This window comes from Polypterus senegalus, chromosome 6 (genome assembly GCF_016835505.1).
Source record: "Polypterus senegalus isolate Bchr_013 chromosome 6, ASM1683550v1, whole genome shotgun sequence".
In the NCBI taxonomy this organism is placed as follows: Eukaryota; Metazoa; Chordata; class Cladistia; order Polypteriformes; family Polypteridae; genus Polypterus; species Polypterus senegalus.
Genome location: NC_053159.1, coordinates 129,432,947 through 129,458,884, shown reverse-complemented (window position 1 = coordinate 129,458,884; position 25,938 = coordinate 129,432,947). Strand labels below are relative to the sequence as shown.

Here is a 25,938-nt window from a genome sequence, read left to right as displayed (position 1 = left end):
TGTTTATTATCTCCAAAAATAGAAGAAAGTGTGGGCATAACAGATTGTGTACTCTATGTAAATATTATGTATACTTTTTTTTTTTCTCTATTGGGAAACTAATATTATTTTAGTTAACTTTGGTTCTCAGTAAATAGAGCTATCCTATTGATAGCTTCCGTGAATGAGGGAAAGGTAAGCAGTGTTACCTCCATTCTTTGTTTGAATAAGATTTATTAAAGTCATGCAAGCCTCTCATACGGGTAGACATTCATGGATCAGAAGTGGAATATTACAACAGATGTAGCCCGTAGAGAGGAGAAAAAAAAAAAAATTACTAAAACGGGGAAAAGTAATGGCACTGAAATACTGATTTGCCTTTTTTTCCCACCGCTTCAATGTCCTTTTTTTATTTTTAAACTGCTTTTCCAAGTTTCAGTTGTCCTGCAGGTAATCCAAACATAGCTTTATTTGTAGAATTAAAAATAGTTTTCTGAGATTTTGCAGTAAGGATTAACAGAAGTTTAGAAGCTGGCAGTGGAGAGCAGCGACGTGTTAGATGTTCATTAGCACAGGCAAGTAAGAGTTTTACTGTACTCTGTAAAAATTACAATAATCGCTCTATAATAAATGTCTAGGGAGTCTTGTAGTTGGTCAGCCAGCCAGAAATATTCATACATCGTCGAGTTGTACAACTTGGGTTTCCATCTATATAAAAGTTATGCTAAAGTTTTGGATGGATACTGTATCACACTCTCTGCCTAACACCTTATTTTGGTGAGGGTAAAAGTTGCAGTAAAGATTGAAAGTGCCTGTTCTTGTGAATTGTTAAGTGTGTAGAAGATGAACATATCGTCAAAAGGTGTAACGGTAAAGATGAAATATCCTTTACAGCATTTTAAACAAGAGTAGTGTGTTATTTTTTGTTTTGTACAATTATACAGTGAAAAAAGGAAGGGAGCACCATGCAAATGTTTGAGCACCCCCAAGAGATATGAGGTCTCTGATAACTCACCAAGGTCTCGGACCTTAATTAGCTCATTAGGGCTAGGAAAGGTCAGATGATGCACATTTCAAAGCTGTATAAATACTCTGGACTCTTCAAACCTCATCCCAACCTGGGGCTCCTCTAAGAAGCTGCCTAGCCCTCTAAAAAATAAATAGATGCCTGCAAAGCATTTGCAGGTAGCCGCTTCCTCGGGTCATAATGAAATTAAGAAATGGCAGTTAACAGGAATGGTGGAAGTCAAGCTGAGGTTTGGAAGACCATGAAAATATTCTAAGAGAACTGTTTGTGGGATTGTTAGAAATGAAAATCAAAACCCTTGTTTGACTGCAAACTTCCTTCAGGAAGATTTAGCAGACTGGTTGTGCACTGATACCTACACAAATATGACATTCTTGGAGGAATCCACAGAAAAGCACCTTTCTTGCCTCCTAGCCACAACATTCAGCATCAGAGGTTTACAAATGGACATCTAAACAAGCCAGATGCATTTTGGTAATTTTCCCGTAGACTGATGAAGTCAAAATAGAGCCTTTTGGCCACAATGTCAAAAGGTATGTATGGAGAAAAAAGGATGCAAAATTCCACCTCTACAACTATTAAACATGGGGGTGAATCAATCATGCTTTGGGTGTGTGTTATAGCCAGTGGCACAGGGAACATTTCACTGGTAAAGGGAAGAATGGATTAAATTCTATACAAGCAAACATCACACTACTGTAAAAAAAAAAGCTGAAGATAAAAAGTGGATGGGGTCCTACAACAAGATAATGATCCATAGCACACCCTAAAATCCACAATGAACTACCTCTCAAGAGGCATAAGCTGAAGGTTTTGGCATGGACCTCACAGTTCTTTGATCTAATCATCATCAACAATCTGTGGATAGATCACAAAAGAGCACTGCATGCTTTATGGTCCAAGAATCTCGCCAAACTAGAAGCGTTTTGCAAGGACAAGTGGGCAAAAATACGCACTGAAAGGCTACAAGAAGGTTTACGAGCTGTGATACTTGCTGAAGGGGGTGTTACTAAGTATTGACCATGTCGGGTGCCCAAACATTTGCTTCAGGCCCTTTTCCTTTTTTGCTATTCTGAAACTAAATGATGGAAATAAAAATGTAATCTTGCTTAAAATATTAAAGAAATGTGTTATCTTTACATTTATGCCATTTGGAAATCATGTCATCTTTTTCTTGCTTAGCTGTTCACAATAACAACATTTTTTTACCCAAACGTTTGCGTGCCACTATATATACACAAGAAAATGGATTTTAATGGTGGCTAACGGTACTTCACACAGATAGTGAGACTAAAACTAAGGATTGTACACCCCCTGCACTTCATACATTTTAAGTGTAAACTTTACAATTTGAACTTGGTGGTAACCCACCTCAGACATACAGTATAGGCATATAACTTGAGACCAGGCTGCTGAGCTGCTATTATATAATCATGATAGGACAGGTGGAAGAGATTTATAAACTTCATCGTAGCGCTACACACTAGGCTATTTGCGGTTCTACCGCTCAGGGGATGCGGATATACAATTTAAGCAGATTGTTTTTTTCATGGGAATTGTTACATATGCAAGATAGAACTATTTTACATTAGTGCAAGTAGTTAACCATATTAAAAAATAGTAAAATGTAATAATTTGAAAGTAAATTATGTTTCATATTGTGTTAGAGTTATTCATTGCGTAATATGATTACGTTCTGTTTGGCTTTGAAATTAACATGCAAATACTTTTTAAACTTACACTTTTTCTGTTATACTTCAGTAAAAACATTTTTTAATTAAATTTTCATCAATATTGCATTGAATTTTGATTCTGTGTTTGGACTTTCATTGTGACAATGCAATGTATAACTGCCCTTGATTGAATTTTGTTTCTTTCTCTCTAATAAATAAAACAACTTTTTCCAATGTTTGGCTCTGACATTTGTTAATTGTCTTTGTATCAAAAGCTATTTTAAACAGGAAACTGTTAATGTTTTAATACAAATGGCATATCAAGATCTCCTTTGTTGTCTAATGTTATCTGCGGAAGATGTACTACATTACCTTTCTTGGATATGTACTTCTTTCTACATTAATTAGTGTGGTGAAAGACTAGATGGTGTTAACGGATGTAGATAGTCTTCGGGATATTGTAAGTTGATGTTTGGATTTTCCACATGATCACCACCAACTGTTTCAGCATTGTCTATCGATACGCATTTAACCAATTTGCTGTGTAACCTATCAACAATTTGGGTGTAAATTCATTTGACTTCATCGTTTCCCTCTGCTAGGGTTGCCCGTGTACTCATTTCTTCTGCTGATAACCCTTCATGATGAAATTCAATAAGATTGGGACATAATACGTCTTCTTTAATTGGGAACTAAAAGTGAGGAAAATGTTAAAATTTATAAGAACTGAGAGAGCAGGAACTGTGTCTGTCAAAGGCATTCATACGAATGAGAGGTGAGAGGGCCATGTGATTAGTTGAATATGGTTGAGAGGAGGGCGTGACTTGAAAAAAATCTCATGGCCAACGTCTCATCTTGCGGGACTTGAAAAAAAGTCTGGTCTCAGAATTTTTTTTTATATAATAGAGAGATTAATAACCACAGAATGTATGCAGACTGCAGAACTGTATTAGATGTGTGTGAAAGGGGAACAAAAAACTTCTAAACAATAGCTAACTATTGGCAAAGAATGGTCAGCACGTGGCTAAGGTGGGACCACTGTATAACAAAGGAGATTATTTGGCTAAGGTGAGACCACTGTATAACAAAAGGATGTTTACCTCCCAAGTGCACTGCTATAATAGAAAATGCTAGAAATGTATAAATTATGTGGGGATTAATAGATACACCTCAGCATTTTTTATTTTATTTTTTCCTTTATAAAGTGACATACAAGAATGAACTGAAACATTAAGTGTCAACTCCCTGTGACATAATGTGAATTATATCACAAGGATTTTTTTTTTCTGTTAAAGTCTGAAGGTGTGTCTCAGTAAAAACCCTCAAATTGATCATTTTTAACAGATATGGTGACTGTGCTAAGTATATTTAATAAATACTGTATATTTAAGATAAAATATTCTTAAAAAGGAAATGTTTATGTTGGATACTTTCTTCCCAAACAAACTAAAATAAGACTACTGGAGAGGTACCCAGAATGTTTGTTACTTACTGGTTTTGAACCAAACTCCATTTTTTAGTTTCAAGTATTTCTGTGATAACACAGTGTGTGGTGAAATATTATAATGTGCAAAACTGACAGCACCTACCTGTTTTAATGTGCCCGGCGTAACAGCAATGATATACAGCATATATGCAGGTACACAGATGAATGAAGAAACTCCAATACAGTAGCCGAGTACTGTGGTCCAAGGAGGGTAGTCATAATCAAACAGCTTGACATTTGGAGGATAGATCACAAAACTGACAATAATGAACTGCACCCCAAGAGAAAGAGAGAGAAAGAGAGAGACAAGGAATTTAGTGTTAAGAAATGGCCTTTTAGTGTCTTCTGATGATTCTGGTTTTTGTAGTCACACAGTTGTTTCTTCCCGTGGTGTGTGTGTGTTTTATGGTCACGTTAGCTGTACTTCCCTCCATTTATTTTGGTTTTGTAAAATATTTCCCCATGTCGTATTACCTAATAATAATAATAATAATAAAAAAAAATAAATAAATAGCACTTTAAAGCAGGGGTTCTCAGCCACGGCCTGTGTGTTTTTTTTGCATGTGCTCCAGCTTATAATAAATATCTACATCAATTGATTACTGAAAAAAAACTAGGCACAGTAAAACTGACTCCACCAAAATTGTGAAGAGATACTACAGAAATTTTAAGAATACAGAGTTTACCCCTGGATTTAAAACTTAAAAGAAGGAATCTGATACACTTTGCTGGCTGGTACTGCCAATGAAAGCTTGATGAATCTAAGGATAGTCTTAAAATTCATACGCACCCACCTCCAAACTGGACAGGCAGTTAAAATGTTATGTATTTCACTGAAAGATGGTAAATTAGAAGAAAGGCAGAGTGATGGCATCCAAGAGGAACGAGAGAGAATAATATGTCACACATCCTCACATTACAGAGCATCACAGCCCCTATATGTTGCTGAAATGGAAATGGCTTCAATGTTATAATAAGGCTTCGTATTTTCTTTTCTTTAGAAAGCTTTACATAAGGCTCTACATGCATAGTACACAAGTATTTATGTAACACGCTACCTTACTTAGCACTTCTCTGTCATGTGCTGTAATACTTTAGTGGCTTAATACAATTGTGCAACATTAAAGGTTCTTTTTTCTAAGATAGATAAAATTAAGATTTTACAGAAGCTCAAGATAAACAGAAGTATTATAACAAATAATAACATCGCCACCCTCAAAAAAAACATACATTCAATGATAATAATAAGATGCAGATCATTTAGTGTTCATAATTCCATATAAACAGTACTTTACTGGGTGGTCAGGCAAGCATTTCCGATGCCAGGTAATTTATCAAACCATTGATGGCTGCTAACAACTGGAATATGAAAAACAACTCTGTAGGAAGCAAAGTTATATCAGAGGTATTTTAGTTATTCCTCTAAAACTGATAGATGACTAAAGGCAATGTGCTGCTATTTAATTCAGAGTGCTTTACCTGCACAATTGGAAATCAGCCTTTTGGACATTGAAAAAATACCCTGCTGGTCAAAACTAATAATTCCCTTAAGACAGCAGTGTGCCCATCTTAGATGGGTACATCCAGCAGGATAACGCGCCATGTCACAAAGTCCAAATAATTTCAAACTGGTTTCTTAAACATGACAATGAGTTCACTGTACTGAAATGGCCTCCTCGGTCATCAGATCTCAATCTAATAAAGCACCTTTGGGATATGGTGGAACGGGAGATTTGCATCATGGATGTGCAGCTAACAAATCTGCAGTAACTGGATCAAAATCCTTGAGGAATTCCAGCACCTTGCTGAAACTATGCCACAAAGAATCCTGGTAGATCTAAAGGCAAAAGGGGGTCCAATCTGGTACTAGCAAGGGGTACTTATGTGTATCTAACAATAATAACAAAGTAAAAATGTACTTAATGTGCAAACTACTATGATGGCAAGGATTATAAAATAACAAGAGGCCCACCCTTTTCTTGGCTAGTACACTGACCTATAGGACATTTAAATTCACAAGATTCCTTAGAATACTAAATATTCTGAGCTATACACATACACGTTCTTACCAACAGAAAGATAGGACTGATTGCTACCCAACAGATCTTCCAATACCAGCCAGGGCTGAAGCCCAGCATTGCTTCAACGTCTCGGCAAAAGCGAGGCATCCCTACAGACAAAAAAAAAAAAAAAAAAGTAAAGATTTCACAATTACAGTGTGTTTCTTATTAGCCCCGTCTCTCATATTTCCATAGAACTCAGGCACTCCCAGTAGGCCAGCCTCATCTGAATTATCAGAGACCTTACAGGAAGGGAGAGAAAATTTCAGAAGGACCTCCCTCAAACCTCTAAAAGCAGGCAAACTAACTAGCATGACACATTAAAACAACGAGGCAGTACTAAGGTCATAAGAAAACTATTGAGCTTGTCCTTTGTATTTATTGACAGTTTTAGATGGTGTAAAATATGAACTGTAGGTCTTACCATAAAACCAAGAAACAGCGATGACTTCAAGGAAGACAACAGTGATGACAGCTGCACCTGTGGCATATTCTTCAAAAAGTTTGACCACATAAGCACCTCCCTGGGGGTCAGAAGAAAGAGCATCAGTTTAAAAATTCCTGCTGTCAAGGTAGGGAAACTCCAACCCATCCGAGTGCTGTCTTGTAGCATCTGGAGGCTAGATTTTCTTAATGCAGTATATACAGTACTCGTATATATGTTAACTGAGCATCTCAGATTCGGAGCTTGTCCAGGTTTGTGCCTAACAGACACCTGCTCAGGAACTCTTTCTTACAACTGAGTGTGAGGATACAATCAAAGATTTTCCAATGAAATGAGAGGAGCTGTGTGATCCAGGTTAGATATATTAAAGCTGTCTATGTATAAGGTGGTGTCAATGTCAATATTAAAATTTCACATTCCTTCTGTTTAATTTTACATCACTCTTACCTCATAGACATTTTTGCAACTATGATGCTGGTGCTGACTCCATTTTGCTATTAATGAACTGCGTGATGTACTTTCAGTTAAAATTATGTGTTGGCTCTTCTTACTATTTTGTTCTTGTGCTTTTTAGCATGAATTGCAATGTTTTGCATGGCATTGTTGCCTTGTTGGTTTGAATTATATAAAGCAACTTTTGATGATGTGCTCTGTGAAAGGTACAATAGAAATATTGGGACAAATTACAGAGGGTTGAATTCTCCCTGGGCAGCACGGTGGCGCAGTAGGTAGCGCAGCTACCTCGCAGTTAGGAGACCCAGGTTCGCTTCCCGTGTCGTGGTTCTCCCCGTGTCTGCGTGGGTTTCTTCTGGGTGCTCCGGTTTCCTCCCATAGTCCAAAGACATGCAGATAAGGTGGATTGGCAATCCTAAATTGTCCCTAGTGTGTGTGTGTGTGTGTGCCCTGTGGTGGGCTGGCGCCCTGCCTGGGGTTTGTTTCCTGCCTTGCGCCCTGTGTTGGCTGGGATTGGCTCCAGCAGACCCCTGTGACCCTGTAGTTAGGAAATAGTGGGTTGGATAATGGATGGATGGATGAATTCTCCCTCCATAAGCCAGCACAAATTGGAGCTAAAACGAATTGTAGCTTATAAAATATACAGGTGCTTTTGCATAGCATACTCTCCATCTGCCACATGAACCCACATTCAGAAGAGTCGAGATATTCCTCTTGACAGTACAAGTCTATGATGTAAGAGTGTAGAAGAGCAGAAATTAGGGAAGACTGCTAGCAGTGTATGGTGGTTAAGGATACTCCGCATGGGTCTGCCTACAAGAAGAAAACTTTCAACACCTTGCCAATTTTAGCATGAAAAAAATCTCTCTATTATATAAAAAAAATCCTGGGACGAGATGCGACTTTTTCAGAGAGATAACTTGTAAGTCCCACAAGACAAGACTTTGTGCCAAGAGATTTGACCACACCCAGGGCTGGAAAAAAAAAGACAAAGAGAAGATGACAAAGTAGAATGTCGTAAAGAATTCAAAAACATTTGAGTGATACACGTGCACAGCAGGTTACAGATGATAAAAGTACTAAAATTTGAAAGTCTCAAAAAAATTATAGTAAAGATCGCATTAGCATAAATAAATGGAAATTATTACTCGGTGAAATAACGGAATAGCGAAAAAAGATCAAATATATTGTTCGGATTTAAACTTTAAGTTGGAAACTTGTAGATCAGCTAATTCGTGTTGCCATCAGGGAGAAGTAGTGTTTCTTCCCAATGAAGACGCGTATCCGCAAGAATTAAAAGATTTGTTTGGTGACAGTGAAATCCATATACATGAGCGGCAGAGATGTGAAGTGGCTGGCGTGTAGCGCAGGCCGGGGGGTTGGTGAGTGAAGCCCCCTAGTAAGATCAAAAAAAAAAACACTAATTGTCAGCTAATTAAGCAATGCTACTTTTAAAGCACACTAAAGCTTAACACTAAATCAAAATGAACCTAGAAACATCTTCAGTTCTCCTCCTTCTCATTGCTTTTAAACTTTATGCCACTTTATCCCCCCTCTGCCACTTTCTAGATTTAAGTGTCACTAATCACTTTGGCACAAATTAATTAAGTACACTGATCTGTTAAATAAATGCTCTCAGGCTGACCTCAAGTCCAAAAATGTTTTCATCTTGCCCTACACGGTGGATTGCTGTGGAGCTGCTTTTGTTTCTGTATGCCTCTTCAGTCTGTATTCTACCTGTAATAAGCTCTTCAGGTTGGCTGAATGGAGAGCTGGGTTCAGCTAATTGTGGAATTGACAAGTGCGTGTAAACTGCAAGGTGCTGTCCTCCACACCTGTCGTGTCATTCAGTACAATAACAAGAGATTCACGCTTGCAGATTCTATGGCATTATAGCAAGGACGGCTGGCAGACAACGTGCCTGCCTGAAGCGAGATCCCCACGTAGAGCGGCAAGTGATGAACAATTAAAGACATGCTGACAGGAATCTAATAAGCCTTGTGTATTATTGGCATGGCATGAGGTTTGTCGAGCCCTCTCGAGGAGTCCAAGGGTGACAAATAAGGAGAATGGCAGGAGCACAATGGAGAGTACTGTTTATGCTGTATGTGTTTGGGACAAAAGTGTACAAGATAACAGTGTTGTTGCTGTGCTGAAAGAAAACTGTAACTCAACCTAAACTACCCCTGTAATGGAGGGCTACAGTTAATTGTTTTTGTTATTCATAAGAATTTCAGAGATGCTGGAAAGTGTTTCTTGTTATTAATTATCATAGCAGAAGTACTCGAGTGCAGCACAGACCCATCTGAACAATTTAGAACAGGCCATTCATCTCAACAATTCTTGCCAGTTCTATTCACCTAATTTTTATAAAAAAAATTAAGTTTTAAATGTACCTGAAGTCTTACTGTCTACCACACTACTTGGTTACTTATTCCTAGTGTCTATGGTTCTCTGAATGAAGAAAAACTTCCTAATGTTTGTGTGAAATTTAACCTTAAGTTTCCAACTGTGTCCCCGTGTTCCTAATGAGCTCATTTTAAAATAACAGTCTCAATCCACTGTACTAATTCCCTTCATAATTTTAAACTCTTCAATCATGTCACCTCTTAATCTTCTTTTGCTTAAACTGTATAGGCTCAGCTCTTTTAATCTTTCCTCATAATTCAACCCCTGTAGCCCTGGAATCAGCCTAGTTGCTCTTCTCTGGACCTTTTCTAGTGCTGCTATGTCCTTTTTGTAACCTGGAGACCAAAACTTCACACAGTACTCAAGATGAGGCCTCACCAGTGCATTATAAACCTTGAGCAGAGCCTCCTTGGACTTGTACTCCTCACATCAGGGCGCTAGATAACATGACATTCTGTTTATCTTCTTAATGGCTTTGAACACTATCTGCAGTTGAACGCTGAAATCCTTCTCATAAGGTGTACTTTAAAGTTTCAGTCCTCCCATTGTGTATTCAAACCTCACATTTTTACTTCCTACATGTAATATTTTACATTAACTTACATTAAATTTCATCTGCCACTCATGTTAGAAATAAGGATACCAAAGAAGCTATTTTTTCAAAGCATAACTACACTTGTGCACTCAGTGAAGAGCACTGTACAAAAATAAAGCGTATTGTGTTATACTAGTATAAGTATCAGCTTACTGCACATATAGAACAATTAGAAGAATTTGCTTGAATACGTACAGTATAATTGGATATCCAGGTACTTTTTCGGGCCCTAAAGCATTTACTTATTACATCAGTGTCAGGAAGTGGAGTAGGCAAAAGTAAAAAGTCTACAAACTATAATTGTTTAGAGGTTTTTTTGTTTATATTTGTAAATTAATTGGCTGGATTGCAGCAGATGTGGACACAGAGATGCAATACTAATTTTATACAAAAACATTTTTATGCACAATTAATACTCAAATCATAATTAACAATAGAAACATACAATAAATACAACTTAAAAAAATATGATAGCAGTCAACTATGAGCACACAATACTCTTAACGATAAAACTGTACTCTTTCTAAAATCCACATTAAACCTCACTTCCACTGTACACAAGCCAACAATTACCATCCATTTCAGTGCTTTCTCACTTTTCCTTTTTCTGGTGGAGAATTCTTCCATTTACTAATGCTGAAATAAAGTGGGCAGAGCCGATGATATTTGGTGGATATCACTCTCAACTGAGTCCACCTCAGTAATATTTATCCACTTTCTTGTGATAACTATGGATGGCCAGTTATAGATTTTAGTATGACATTGTCCAAGTATCGAATGATTGGGTCATTAGATGCAAAGTGTCTAAATTAATTACAAATATAAAACCCAAAATAATTGAATAAATAATTGCATAAATATTCACTGCCTTGAATATGACACACCTAAATCATCACTGGTGCAGCCAACTAGTTTTAGATGTCACAGAATTAGTTCAATGGAGATTATCTGTCTGGGATATCTATTTAGTGTAGTCTAAATGCCCCTTAACTGGAAGGTCCAGCTTGTGGCGAATTAGCATGGTGGTCTGACCTACACAATGAGAACAAAAGAACAGTCCAAGCAACTCCGTGAAAAATGATTGGAAAGTACAAGTCATGGGATGGAGACAAGTAAACATCCAAGTCACTGAATATCCTTTAATCATTAAGAAATGGAAAGAGTAGGGCACAACTGTAAATCTAGAAAGAGTAGGCTGTCCACAAAAACTGAATTATCGTACAGGACTAGTGAGGAAGGCCATCAGGAGACCTATGAGAACTGTAATGGAGTGACAAGCTACAGAAGGTGTGATTAGAAAGACTGTGCATACAACAGCTGTTGGCCAGGAGCTTCACCAGTCATAGCCTTATGGTAGCGTGGGAACGAGAAAACTACTGTTAAAAAAAAAAAAAAAAGAAAAGAAAAGGAAAATGCAGATGACATCTCGGCTACAATTTGCAGTCTCTCGTCTGATGAGAACAAAATTGAGCTTTTAGTCCATCAGACTAACTGCTGTGCACTGCACATTATCAAAAACCCAATACCCACCGTGACACATGGTAGTTATAGCATTATGCTGTGGGGGTGCTTTTCAGCAGCACGTCCTGGATGGCATGAGAGGGGAAAATGAAAGCAGCAAAATACAGGGAACTCCTTGAGAAAAATCTGGTCCATTCTGCAAGAAACCTGCACCTTGAGAGAAGAGTTGTTTTCTAGCAAAAACGACGACTCCGGACATAAATCCAAAGCTACACAGTGTTAATTTGCTGGAGTGGCCGAGTCAGTCCAGATCTCAGTCCAACTGAGAATTTGTGGCTGGACTTGATAAAGACTGATCACTCACAATCCCATCCCTGGGCATATAATGGAGCCTGAGCAGTTCAGGAAAGAAGAACAGGGCTTGGCTGCTAGAACACATGTTCTGCTTGTGTACTTGGAATGCTCACTGATAAAAATATTATAGAAGGCATACATATAATTGGACATCCAGGTACTTTTCCTGGCCCTAAAGCATTTACTTATTAAATCAGTCTGAGGAAGTGGGGTAGGCAGAGTGAAAGTTGCATAAAAGTCAATGAACTATAATCGTATAGAGATATTCCTGTTTTTATTTTGTAAGCTATTTGCTTGGAGCACAGCAGAGGTGCAACACAGAGATGCAATACTATTTTATACTAAACACGTTTTATGTACAATGTATTCAAATCATAATTAAACAATAAAAACATACCGTAAATAAAACTTAAAAATATATAACTGTCAAATATGAGCCCACAATAATCTAATGATAAAATAAACTTATATAAACTTATATTAAATATAATGTTATTTGCAGTGCATAAAGAGATGAGATATTGGTAAAAATGGCAAGGTCCAGATGTGCAAAGATAACAGAATACCTGCCATGCCAGTGGTATATGACTTGAAGGGAGTGAATACCTACACATTCAATTATTTTTTGCTTTATATTTGTAATTAATTTAGACCACATTGCAGAGATCTATGTTCACTCTGACATTAAAATATTTTTCTGTTAATCATTGTCAAAAAAGACAAACCCACTATGATTGATGTGAATTTCCCCTTGGGATTAATAAAGTATCTATCTATAGTGGTACTTAAAGTTTGTGAACCCTTTAGAATTTTCTATATTTCTCCATAAATATGACCTAAAACATCATCAGATTTTCACTCAATTCCTAAAAGTAGATAAAGAGAAACCAGTTAAATAAATGAGACAAAAATATTATACTTGGTCATTTATTTATTAAGAAAAATGATCGAATATTACATATTTGTGAGTGGCAAAAGTATGTGAACCTTTGCTTTCAGTATCTGGTGTGACCCCCCTTTGCAGCAATCACTACAACTAAATGTTTCCGGTAACTTTTGATCATTCCTGCACACCGGCTTGGAGGAATTTTAGCCCATTCCTCCGTACAGAACAGCTTCAACTCTGGGATGTTGGTGGGTTTCCTCACATTAACTGCTCGCTTCAGGTCCTTCCACAACATTTCGATTGGATTAAGGTCAGGACTTTGACTTGGCCATTCCAAAACATTAACTTTATTCTTCTTTAACCATTCTTTGGTAGAACGACTTGTGTGCTTAGGGTCATTTCTTGCTGCATGACCCACCTTCCCTTGAGATTCAGTTCATGGACAGATGTCCTGACATTTTCCTTTAGAATTCTCTGATATAATTCAGAATTCATTGTTCCATCAATGAAGGCAAGCCGTCCTGGCCCAGATGCAGCAAAACAGGCCCAAACCATGATACTACCACCACCATGTTTCACAGATGGGATAAGGTTCTTATGCTGGAATGCAGTGCTTTCCTTTCTCCAAACATAACGTTTTTCATTTAAACCAAAACGTTCTATTTTGGTCTCATCCATCTGCAAAACATTCTTCCAATAGCCTTCTGGTTTGTCCACATGATCTGTAGCAAACTGCAGACAAGCAGCAATGTGTTTTTGGAGAGCAGTGGCTTTCTCCTTGCAATCCTGCCATGCACACCATTGTTGTTCAGTGTTCTCCTGATGGTGGACTCATGAACATGAACATTAGCCAATGTGAGAGAGGCCTTCAGTTGCTTAGAAATTACCCTGGGGTTCTTTGTGACCTCGCCGACTATTACACGCCTTGCTCTTGGAGTGATCTTTGTTGGTCGAGCACTCCTGGGGAGGGTAACAATGGTCTTGAATTTCCTCTGTTTGTGCACAATCTTTCTGACTGTGGATTGGTGGAGTCCAAACTCTTTAGAGATGGTTTTGTAACCTTTTCCAGGCTGATGAGCATCAACAACTCTTTTTCTGAGGTCCTCAGAAATCTCCTTTGTTCGTGCCATGATACACTTCCACAAACGTGTTGTGAAGAGCAGACTTTGATAGATCCCTGTTCCTTAAATAACACAGGGTGCCCAATCACACCTGATTGTCATCCCATTGATTGAAAACACCTGACTCGAATTTCACCTTTAAACTCACTGCTAATCCTAGAGGTTCACATACTTTTGCCACTCACAAATATGTAATATATGATCATTTTCCTCAATAAATAAACGACCAAGTATAATATTATTGTCACATTTGTTTAACTGGTTTCTCTTTATCTACTTTTAGGACTTGAGTGAAAATCTGATGATGTTTTAGGTCATATTTATGCAGAAATATAGAAAACTAGCCAACCCACGGCGTACCATACGCCACATAATCAGGCCAGTTTTTTAATGATTTTTAAGCACAGGGAGAAAATTAACATTTGAAAAATCGGTAATGTAATAAATTAGCAAGAAAAGCAACATTGTAACAATGCACGGAACGAACCAACGCACAATCGTCCGTGACTGAAAACTGGCGGACCACCATCACTCACGTGCCCACCTCCAACTCGTCACTTGAGTCGTTGTCATCTTTGCACAGTCCAGATGCACCTGTGACTCACGTAGACTTTCCGTGTTCCTGCAGGAGCATCTAAGAAGACGCATGTTTGTCATGGATGTGAATTGCTGTATGTAGCGTGTAAAACAGTTTGCTATGGTGCACGCGGTCGTGTGTCGTAACCGAAAACTCGGTTTTTAAAGACTGCTTACTTCATTGTGTTTTAACGTCAGTTGTAAAGGATTGTTTTAAGGATCCCATGGGATACCCCTCGCAAACCGTTTTACACGCTGCATATTGCGATTCACCTCTGTGAGAAACATGCCTCTAAGAACAGTCAACGTGGCTCGGAGGTGCCAGGAGTTGGTGGGCGTGGCTTCTTACTGTGTGCGCCATAGGTGTCTTACTTGTCGGCGGCTCAGTGAATCCACGCCCCTTCCGGCGTGCTTTCCATGGTTTTCTTGCCTTAGTGAATTATATATATAGATTCTAAAGGGTTCACAAATGTTCAAGCACAACTGTATCTATCTATCTATCTATCTGATTTAATGTTGCATATTAATAAAATGTGAATACTTGTTATAGGCACTGTAGTTATAGTTATCTCTTCTACTGGCTTTCTCTTTTCATTTTGCCCAGCTTCTTTTTAGGTCCTTGGCCAGATGTGCTCTTCTTGCTAGCGAAATGAGGCATTATTACTCGTCTGATCCCAGAATTTGGCTTGATCTGTCACTTTCCCTGCCAAAGCTCATCTAAATGTTGTTCGAATTCGAAGAGAAGAGTTGGATCCTGCTGGACAATGGGCACCCCAAGGTTTGTACTTCTCCAAACGTTCTCTTTTGTCACTAAAACAGTGGTGTTTAGCAAGTGCAATATAACAACTCTCTAGTTAACTTCCTGTCTGCTTTAATTAAGAATTCTATATGTGATGATCTGTGAAGCACATTGAGATAATCAGAGTGCTAAGTAAAAAAAATAGAATATTCTTCATAGTTGGGGTTGCTGGAACAGCCTCATGGACCTTGGTTAGAACCCCCAATCATTGCATTCAGATTCTTGACCTACTCTGTTTTCTACCCAAACCAAACCGTAAAATCATGAAAATTAGGTTATTTGGAGATTCTAAACTGACACAGGATGAGTGAGCATAGATATGTGCAGGACTATGTCTTCTGATCCTCCATGACACTAAAAAGGAAACTGCGTCTAATGGATTGATGGGTTTTTACATTTACTCATTTACATATCACATGACAACACAACTTCAAACCTAGTATTTCAGAAGAGGAAAGTTAATCAACTCACTCGGGATCACACAGGAAGCTGCAGTGAGATTTTAACCTGCTACCATGTGACTCTTAGACCGCATTTTCTACATGCATGCTTGGAGTGCTCTCTAATGAGGATACTGTATTGCTGCAACAATTTCACCTTGGGTCAAAAAAGTGTATACTTATCTACAGTATATAAAATATAAGGTATGAGAATAAATGCCTAGGTAGAGATGAAAAACAAAAAGGTATTTGCTGTGCATATAAAGATGAGATGCTGGTACCCATTTTGTCAAAGAGAGGCAGAATGTCAAAATAAAAAGACCATTTCAAGTTTTTTTTTTTTCATTTTTTGCCTGCAATAGTATACAACTTTACTTCTTTTTTTAATTATTGTCTTGCTGTGTAATCCCTCTTTAGACCCTGCATTGGCATGACTGGGACAAAGGCAGTGGGTTAGATTTGTTCCGAGGCAGACAAAAATATTTAACCACAGAATGGAGGGGCACAATTTGATGCACAGACCAGAAACGTATTTAAAATGAAAAGAATGTACTCCCTAAAACAGGCCTCGCCAGTTCAGTCCTACTTAAAAGTCCTTGAGTTGATCAGTTTAGTGAAATTTGATCCAAGGAACAGAGCATTCAGCTGAGTGCTGGTGGGTAACATTTTTTTTAGAAATGATGAAAACTTTTGTTCATGTACAGGCTCTTTTGGATTAGAACAGGCAGCTAAGATGAAAACCAACAGGAGGGAGAGAAGCTGCATGCATGCAACACTTTGGGGCGCAAGAACACACTGCTATGTGCACATTATATGAACACTGGCTAGGAGTTAAAAAATATGTGAAGTGCCACCTGGTACAATATCAGTTTAAGAAGGTTTAAAAATGGTCATACTGTCAGGTCACAATAAAGCAATCGGGGATGGCATCCCTTATGATATGATAAGAGCTTAATTTTTTTTTAAGATGTAAAGCTAACTGGAGGAGCCTACATTGGGCTTTCCCTGGGAACAGCAATTGTCTCTTAACCAAGATACTCACATAAGTAAGTGTGCTGAGGGCTCCCAGAAAGCACACTGTGATAAGGCCCAGGACAAACCATTCCCTGCGCTTGCCTAAGATGTCCGGAAACTCATCCAGTACTGCTGTTATGACACCTTCCAACCCTGCAAACTAAGCACGAGTACAACATTATTATGGCATTACACCACTGAAACACTGCACTAGCCGATAGCCACTGGGCAGGCAAATTTGAAAGGAAAAGTAAAAAGAGACTTACCGTGCTGTCAAGTCCCAGCGTGATTATCATGAGGAAGAAGATGATCGCAAAAAATGTGGAGGCAGGCATATTGGCGATGACTTCTGCATAGGTGATGAAGAGTAAACTGGGTCCTGTGAATTACAGACATGTCTAAAAAAATTATGTAATGGGTAAATATCTATTTCAGTACCAGTGGCATCATTGTAGGTGCTTTCAGGCCTTTAGCCCTTTAATCTGAAGCCCTTCTTCCTCCCATTCTGTGTTCTGATATGTATGGATGACTGTTTAAAAACTCCATGGATACCCCCCCAGGACGACTTTGAATGTGTGAAAACTTCATGGGGAAACCAGTCTTAGACTACATATTGGACTAATAGCATTATCAGAGGATAGAAAAACCACCCCCAATAAGTGCTAAAGCTAGCGATGTCACTGGTCAGTACCTCAACATACTCAAGAGTCTCAGGGACCCCCAGAGAATGAGGTACAGGGCAAGCAAAGAGAGCAGAGTTACCACTGCTTTGATATTCTTTGGGAACAGCAGCCTTCCTTGAAGTTTCCCAAGTTTCAGAAGAGACAGAGGCATCCCTTGGCTGGAAGTTGCTAGTTCTTGTTAGGGGATGGATTTGTTTGAATGTAATGGGTTATTACCCCTTCAACTACCTCACTGACCCTACCTAAGTTACCATTTTACTGTGTGTGCACCAAGCCTTAATGTACAATAACTCTAAACTTACATTTTTCTGAGGTGTTTACAAGTGAGCAAGTGGACAACCTCCCAGAGGTAAACGCGACTACTAAGGAGGTACTGAGGGATTTGGAAATTGTAGAGGGAGAAGTGCTGCTCAGATTAAATAAGATGAAATCAAACAAATCACCAGGAACAGATAATATTTATCCTTGTGTTCTTAAGGAGGCTAGTGAGTACAAATATAAACCCTTGACACATATTTTTAGGAAGTCACTGCACACTGAAGAGATTCCGAAGGACTGGAAAATGGCAAATATCATCTCATTATATAAAAAGGGTGACAGGGCAGATCCAAGCAGTAAGCTTAACATGCATCACAAGAAAATTAATGAAAGGAATTATTAAGGATAAGATTGAGCAACACCTGGTAAGGACAGGAGTTATTCTGAACAGTCAGCATGGGTTCAGAAGAGGGAGGTCGTGTTTTACTAACATGCTGGAATTCTATGAGGAGGCAACAAAAGGATACAATCAAAGTGGAGCTTATGATATTATTTATCTGGACTTTCAGAAAGCATTTGATAAGGTGCCACATGAGAGGTTGGGCATCAAGTTAAAAGAAGTGAGAGTTCAGGGTGATGTTTTTAGATGGGTACAGAATTGGCTCAGACACAGGAAGCAGAGGGTGATGGTGCGAGGAACCTCATCAGAACTGGCCGATGTTAAGAGTGGTGCTCCACAGGGGTCAGAGCTAGGGCCGCTGCTATTTTTAATATATATAAATGATTTAGATAGGAATATAAGTAACAAGCTGGTTAAGTTTGCAGATGATACCAAGATAGGTGGATTAGCATATAATTTGTAATCCATTATATCATTACAGAAGGACTTGGATAGCATACAGGCTTGGGCAGATTTGTGGCAGATGAAATTTAATGTCAGTAAATGTAAAGTATCACACATAGGAAGTAAAAATATTAGGTTTGAATACACAATGGGCAGTCGGAAAATCGAGAGTACACCTTATGAGAAAGATTTAGGAGTCATAGTGGACTCTACGCTATTGACTTCAAGACAGTGTTCAGAAGACATTAAGAAGGCTAACAGAATGTTAGGTTATATAGCACCCTGATGTGAGGAGTACAAGTCCAAGGAGGTTCTGCTCAATCTTTATAATGCACTGGCGAGGCCTCATCTTGAGTACTGTGTGCAGTTTTGGTCTCCAGGCTACAAAAAGGACATAGCAGCGCTAGAAAAGGTCCAGAGCAGAGCGACTAGGCTGATTCCAGGACTACAGGGGTTGAATTATGAGGAAAGATTAAAAGAGCTGAGCCTTTACAGTTTAAACAAAAGAAGATTAAGAGGTGACATGATTGAAGTGTTTAAAATTATGAAGGGAATTAGTACAGTCGATCGAGACTTGTATTTTAAAATGAGTTCATCAAGAACACGGGGACACAGTTGGAAACTTGTTAAGGGTAAATTTTGCACAAACATTAGGAAGTTTTTCTTTACACAAAGAACGATAGACACTTGGAATAAGCTACCAAGTAGTGTGGTAGACAGTAAGACGTTAGGGACTTTCAAAACTCGACTTGATGTTTTCTTGGAGGAAATAAGTGGATAGGACTGGCGAGCTTTGTTGGGCTGAATGGCCTGTTCTCGTCTAGAGTGTTTTAATGGTATTCAACAACAAAAGTGGCAAATAAGACGTGCAGACAGAGCTGACTACTAAGCAGTGTCCATCACCACTAGCCATTTCCCTGAATACCCCTCTTTAATCAGAAACCTGGAAATCTTATGAAAGTATGTTGTACTTTTAGAAAGTGTTTAATCGTAACTCCATGGTCAACATAACCATGACCTTTGGGCTTATCTGCCGATTACAGAGTAGATAAAGCATATCATGAATGGTTTGAAAATGCATGCATGCCAATAACTCACCTCAACCAACACCTTTTCCTCCTCATGTGTTCATGAGCTGAGTTGTGACCCCTCTTTGCCTAACCCAGCCCTGCCCTGCATTATGTCCCCTTCTAAGTTAACCATTTTAAAAGTAGATCCATTAACACATGGACCAAGATGTAGCTGCATCAGCATTGACACTGCTGCAGATTTCACTGTAATATCACCCAAAATGTAATGTATTTGATAAATGTTCCCAAGCATTCTCAAAAACGTCCTGATCTCAATGTTATTTGTTATAATTAAGTACTACTCAAAATTGAATATTTTAAGCAGAATACAGTTCAGAACAACCAGAAATATAAATACCCATATAGTTTTCAAAAAATAAATAAAGGAAATAGAAATAGTGACAGCCCAGGATCACTCACTTTCTGGGGTGACTGAATGCCATCATTTAACCTAAAACATGTGTTGTATTTGAAACCCTGAGAAATTCCATGACGACCCTGATCCTCAGAACTGTGAGGTAGAAGCATGATCAACAGCCCCTGTTTATCATTATATAAGTAATTATTGTTTGTGTGTTTTCTCATTAACATAAACTAGGGGAAGACTCTCAGTGCCTTCACGACTTAAAGGATTAGGTTAGGTTATGTGGCCATTCAGGTTATGAAAGTAATTCCATAATTTTAAAGGATGTCTGCAATAATGTAGAGAAGTCTATACAGCCCTGAGAACAAACATACCCCAACTAATCTGTTGACATCTGCAGAACGTGTTCAGCCCCCAAAACCTTTGGTATCTATTTTACCTGTGTCTTTGGCCACATCAGCCACCTCACGCTGCCTCATTTCTGCCATATATCCAAGCACAGTGAAGATGACAAAACCAGACATGAAGCTGGTCAGGCAGTTAACCGAGCTGGTCACCAGGGCATCCCTACAAACCAGACAAGAAGGCTGTTAAAACTTCCAGATGCAGAGCAACAACAATCAGAGAAATACTTTGGTACTTTGGACACCAAGATTGAGAACAAAGCTGTGGGGCTTGTAAGCCTTGCTGTTCACTGCCGGAGTTTTTGTTCCAGAATGTGAAATATCAGAACGAAATTGCAACTTGTTGCAGGCACACTTCCCAACACATGTCCAGACACCTTACACTGCTTTCTGCACCTCTTAGCTGCTTGAATCTTCCCTCCATATTGGCTGAGCACTCACTTGTAGCAGTTATTGTGGAAAGGATTGTAGCTGGCAAAGGCTAGTAGGACACCGAACCCTGGCCCGAGGGAGAAAAAGATCTGGGCCGCAGCGTCAATCCACACCTAACAAAAAGGGAAAATAAAAGAAGCAGCCAGTTTATATAAGACACTGTTACCAGTGTGCAAAGAAAGTGATACCTCACCAGAACAGGATGGCATTAATAGGGAAAAAGCAGAAATCAGAGTGGATGTGTGCCCATCATTAAGGCATGTCTGGGTTATAGATACAGGATTATGTACATACCCATTGGTCACTTCCACACTAGTCACATATCTGGTCCTAAAATATAATAGAGCAGCAGCAGACTTCATCTGTTTTTAACTGTTACTGCTAACTGACTTCTGTGTCCATTGAGTTCATGTTGATTTATATTTTGAATCACATGTTCAGCAGTGACTTGTGATAGTGCAAACTCTGAAAGGTGCTATGTGCAATAAAAAAATGAGTAAACCCCTTTTAATGCAGAGGCCATAACCAAATACTATTGAGATCAAGAAGCCTCTTGATGTTGCATTGTAAGAAACTGAGATAGAGATATTCCTCCCTGAGATTTCAATCACCCAGTAGTCTGATGTCTTGAACAAATAATGTGGCAGCAAAGTCACTGATGGGAGTTACAGGACTATCCCTATAATTATCATGGCACCAGAAAGTGGCAGCATGTATGTTGGATGTCATTTGGACATGCAAGTTAGAACTGCATTATACTCTGTACATGTCACAATACTAATAGGCAGTGAAGAGAGCCATTAAAGTAGTGCATTTATAAGAGTAGGGGCCTCTGTGTAGCCCTTGCTAGCCAACACATTTTGGCGGACCATGGGGGAAGAAAAATTGACTGATTGGTTTTAGGAAGTTGCAGTCAAGCTCAAGGCAGAGATGCCTTGAAGTCTTTTTGGTTTCTTCATCATGTGTTACTTTATAACTGCTAGGAGCTTTTATGCAAGCCTTTCCCTCGACTATCAGATAGATCTCTTTGCTTTAAATGCCACAGTTTTTGCACCATCCTGACTGTCTCATTGCACTGGCATCAGTAATCTGCAAATTTCCTCCTTACTGTAGTGTCCATCAGCCGGCTCCAGTCAGGTTTCAGGTAGAAGACCACTCCTCTCCAGGCGCCTTTAAGGGTTGCTCCTCGAACAAGCAGCACAAACAACACCACATATGGAAAGGTAGCTGTGACCCAGACTACCTAAAGAAAAAAAAGGACACAGAAAGCTGGGGGTGTGAACAAAGATTACTCAGATGCTTGCACAGATTTTTCACTTTAAAGTGGCATTCAAAAGATTTTGCTAGCTTTTTAGCCACTTGAGTGGTAAGTAAAGCAGAAATGGAAACAACAATAGAAAAACATAATTTTTAAATGAACGGACACAGGCGTTTATGTTATTAAGCACTGACTCAACGCACCTTGCCTGAGGTCTTGACGCCTTTCCAGATGCTGAAATAGACAATTGTGAAGATGAAAAGCAGACACAGAGCCAACTGCCAACTGACAGCTCCCAGGTCGTGAAGTCCTTGTGAACGATGCACCTGCAGCACATGTCTCCTGCCACCAAGAGAAGAGGAAGAGAAGATCAGAAGGAGAGAAACGGGTGGGGAGCTTTGCTTTATCTCTTTGGCTCCCTCTGCTGTGTTCAGGTTATCCCTTTTGTCCTCATTTGACTAATTTGGTGGTACTGTGGCACAGTGGTTTGTACTGTTGACTCACAGCTGATGGAGGATAGGCTCAAATACCCACTTTGTCACTGCCTATATGTAGCTTGTATGTTTTTCCTGAGTTTGTGGGAGACTCTAAACTGGCCTGGTTTATGTGAATGTAGGTGTGTATTTGAGTCTGTACTCCATCTAGAGATGGTTCTTTATTTGTGCCCTAAGCTGCTAGGATAGGCTTAGGTACCATTCAGTCAAACACCCTGGGTTCCCCATAATTGAATTAAGCTTTACTTCAACCCTGTTTACTCCATCCAGTACTTTTTCCCCATCATTTTCATTTAATGGTGTCATTGTCATTTTTTTTTATTCTTAAATACTCTAGGCCATTTGAAAGATTCAGAGCTGCACACACATGCAGCTGCTTCATCTCCCTATATACAGAACATACTCGTTCAGTTGGTTGACAAAGTACCCTACTATGTGGTGACACTCTGAGGTGAAGAACTAACTGAGAAGTTAGCAAATAACTGATTGCATATTTGCACACTATGGCAGACATTTAAAAAAATAAATCTTAAAACAGGTTATTGTACACCATGTCTATAGAGATTTTCCATTAACCGCAACACCACCACACCAGTACATTAGTGTAATATATTTAAGATCTTTTCCATAGTCATTTTGATAACTAATTATAACATATAGCTGTAAGGATGAAGGGCCGCCTAGGACAAGTGCTATATTTCAGTGGGGTGTTGCACCAATCTCTTTGTTACCCTTTCTATAGCAGCTGTGATTTCCTCGATTTGCTGCCCTGTCTTTACACTTGATTTCTGTTTAGCATTTGCACGCCAGTCCAAGGCTCTGTCAGCCTGCACTTCTGATTTCTATTTGGTTGTGTTGCTAGGAGAGTCCTCCAACTGCACCCACGCACTCGCTGCTACAGAGCTCAGGGATCTAAAAATATATAGCCTTCTGTCTGGAAGATATAGCCGTAAACATCTGTTGAATTAATAGGTGTACAGTGTGAGGCAAGTCTTCTACCTCCCTATAAATCTGGTACAGAGACTTGCAGTTGGATACATGCACACCAAAGGGAGCAGACATCTTCCTCTCACTTGTTGTTCAGCCACCAACTGTTTGGTACAGACATCCCCGTTCACACTCCAACTGGTGGGAATGTTCTCGGCATCTCTCATGCCATGGGCCTTCTCAGATTCCCACTGGCTAAACAACTCAAGTGTTGGAACCCTAAGAAACATCTCTGCCTTGCAACCCACTCCTCCAAACCCAAAACGTCTACTGGCCTCTGATAAAACAGAAAGACTGTGTATTAAAGAGTTTCTGGGTAACAATGCTATGACCATCTCATGACCTTATTCTAGGAAGTTAAAGTATAAATGAGTAGTGTTTTTGTTTTTTTTGGACTGAAAGGCACCCATTGGAACAACATGTGTCAGGCATATTCCCAGTTATCAAGCTGTTTTGGCATAGATTGTATTGTTTGAGTATGGCTCTCAACGGCTCCTTTAGAATTGCAACAAAACAACTGAAGATCAGGCATCCAGTTGCAGCAGCAATATCCATATTTAATGTGGTAGTGAAAGAGAGACTAAGGGAAAGTAGAAGTAACTTTTGCCAATTTGAGAGTGAGGCCATGGCGATTTTTTAAATAGAAATGATCTAAGACCCAGTGTGGTCATGAATATACTGTATGTCACTTTATATTATACCATCTGTACCATGCGGCTCCGCCCATGTAGTAGTGAAGCAGGACAAACTTTAAAAATCAGTTTTACAAAAAAAATGTAATTCTGGCCCAGTGGAAGGTAGGTACACTCCACTGTATCTGATCGTGTTCAGCTCTGAGAGGTCTCCCGCATGGGGAGAAAAGCACATGGCCACGATATCTCTGGCAATCAGCAGCCACCCTCTAAAACACACATAGCTCTGATGTCTCTCTCAAAAATGTCAAAAGTTACTCCTCAACAATCTGTAGATGAGAATGTCTGTTGAATAAACAGGTATTGCTAGCTAAGTGGAGGCAAGGTACGCTCCAACATGTCACGAGAGGTAGACTGACTACGTTAAATAGTTCTCTTATGAATGTGGACTGACATATAGACATTGGATTTTATAAATTTAGTGTGCTCTACTGAAAGCTTTTTACTGGTCAGAAATGAGACTTTTCATTTTGTATTACCTATTTTATTTATTTAGAACTGACCAAAGAATTTAGTTGTGAATTTTGTCTGTGCTCTCCTATAACACTTGAAACTTTTAACTGGTCAGGATTAAGAATTTAGTTTATTATATATACTGTACCTATTTTATTTTTTTGAAATACAGTTGTATAATGTTCTACAGTATATTTGTCATGTTCAACTTCCCACACAAAATAAATATTTAAACCAAAACCCGGGACGAGACGTGACTTTTTCAGAGAGATACTTTCACGTCCCGTGAGACGAGACTTTGTGCCAAGAGATTTAACCACGCCCGGGGTCGGAAATAAATGACAAAGAGTAGATGACAAAGTAGAACGTCGTAAAGAATTCAAAAACATTGGCGCAATACACATGCAGAGCAGGTTAGAGATAATGAAAGTAATACAATTTGAAAGTCTCAAGAAAATGATAGTAAAGATCGCATTAGCACAAACTTAAACTTTAATTTGGAGACCTGTAGATCGTCTAATTCATGTTGCCATCAGGGAAAAGTAGTGTTTCTTTCCAATGAAGAGGCGTGTTCGCGAGAATTAAAAGATTTGTTGTTTGGTGAAAGTGAAATCCACATGCAGGAGCGCCAGAGACGTGAAATGCAGGCCAAAGGGCGAAGTCTCCTAGTATATATATATATATATATATATATATATATATATATATATATATATATATATATATATATATATGGACACACGCAGACACCAGGAGAACATGCAAACTCCATACAGGGAGTATGCTGCTGCATCCCATACCGCCCCAGCATGCTATAAAATTCAATAATTGTTTTGTGGCACTTCAGTCTGTTTCATAGTGGTTTGGCTTTATCACATAATCTGCCTTTTTTCGTTTTCTCAATATTTTTTTTATTGTGCATGTACATGACATGTCAAAAGTGCATAATGCTGTGTGTTGATTGGCACTGTGAACTTAGTGTTGACATGCAGGTGGCCTTGGTTCTTATATCTAAGGCTTTTATAAAAAATGTTGTGAACTGTAATCAGTTCAGGTCTGATTTATTGGCATGTGTACTAAATGCAATGAGACTCTTATTTGCACCCTTCACCAAGACACACTGCACTGCCACTTGAGAGAAACTTTGCTTGACAGGCTATGTAAAGTAACAATACAGAATGAAAAAGCAGGCACCATTTAGGAAAAAAAAATCATACAATT

At 38.9% G+C, this 25,938-nt stretch overlaps 1 protein-coding gene across 3 annotated transcripts in view; it reads right to left on the bottom strand.

The window, feature by feature from the left end:
• The window catches only part of slc6a4a (solute carrier family 6 member 4a), a 56,864-nt gene that overhangs the window by 5,886 nt on the left and 25,040 nt on the right, over positions 1–25,938 (bottom strand). For all 3 annotated transcript variants that reach the window (XM_039757170.1, XM_039757172.1, XM_039757171.1), the window contains 9 exons: positions 22,295–22,433; positions 21,942–22,076; positions 20,843–20,946; positions 20,437–20,564; positions 17,045–17,157; positions 16,807–16,938; positions 6,650–6,749; positions 6,235–6,335; positions 4,269–4,436 (listed from right to left, as the gene is read on the bottom strand). In XM_039757170.1, coding sequence (XP_039613104.1) covers positions 4,269–4,436; positions 6,235–6,335; positions 6,650–6,749; positions 16,807–16,938; positions 17,045–17,157; positions 20,437–20,564; positions 20,843–20,946; positions 21,942–22,076; positions 22,295–22,433 — 1,120 coding nt within the window. The remainder of the gene's footprint in view (positions 1–4,268; positions 4,437–6,234; positions 6,336–6,649; positions 6,750–16,806; positions 16,939–17,044; positions 17,158–20,436; positions 20,565–20,842; positions 20,947–21,941; positions 22,077–22,294; positions 22,434–25,938) is intronic.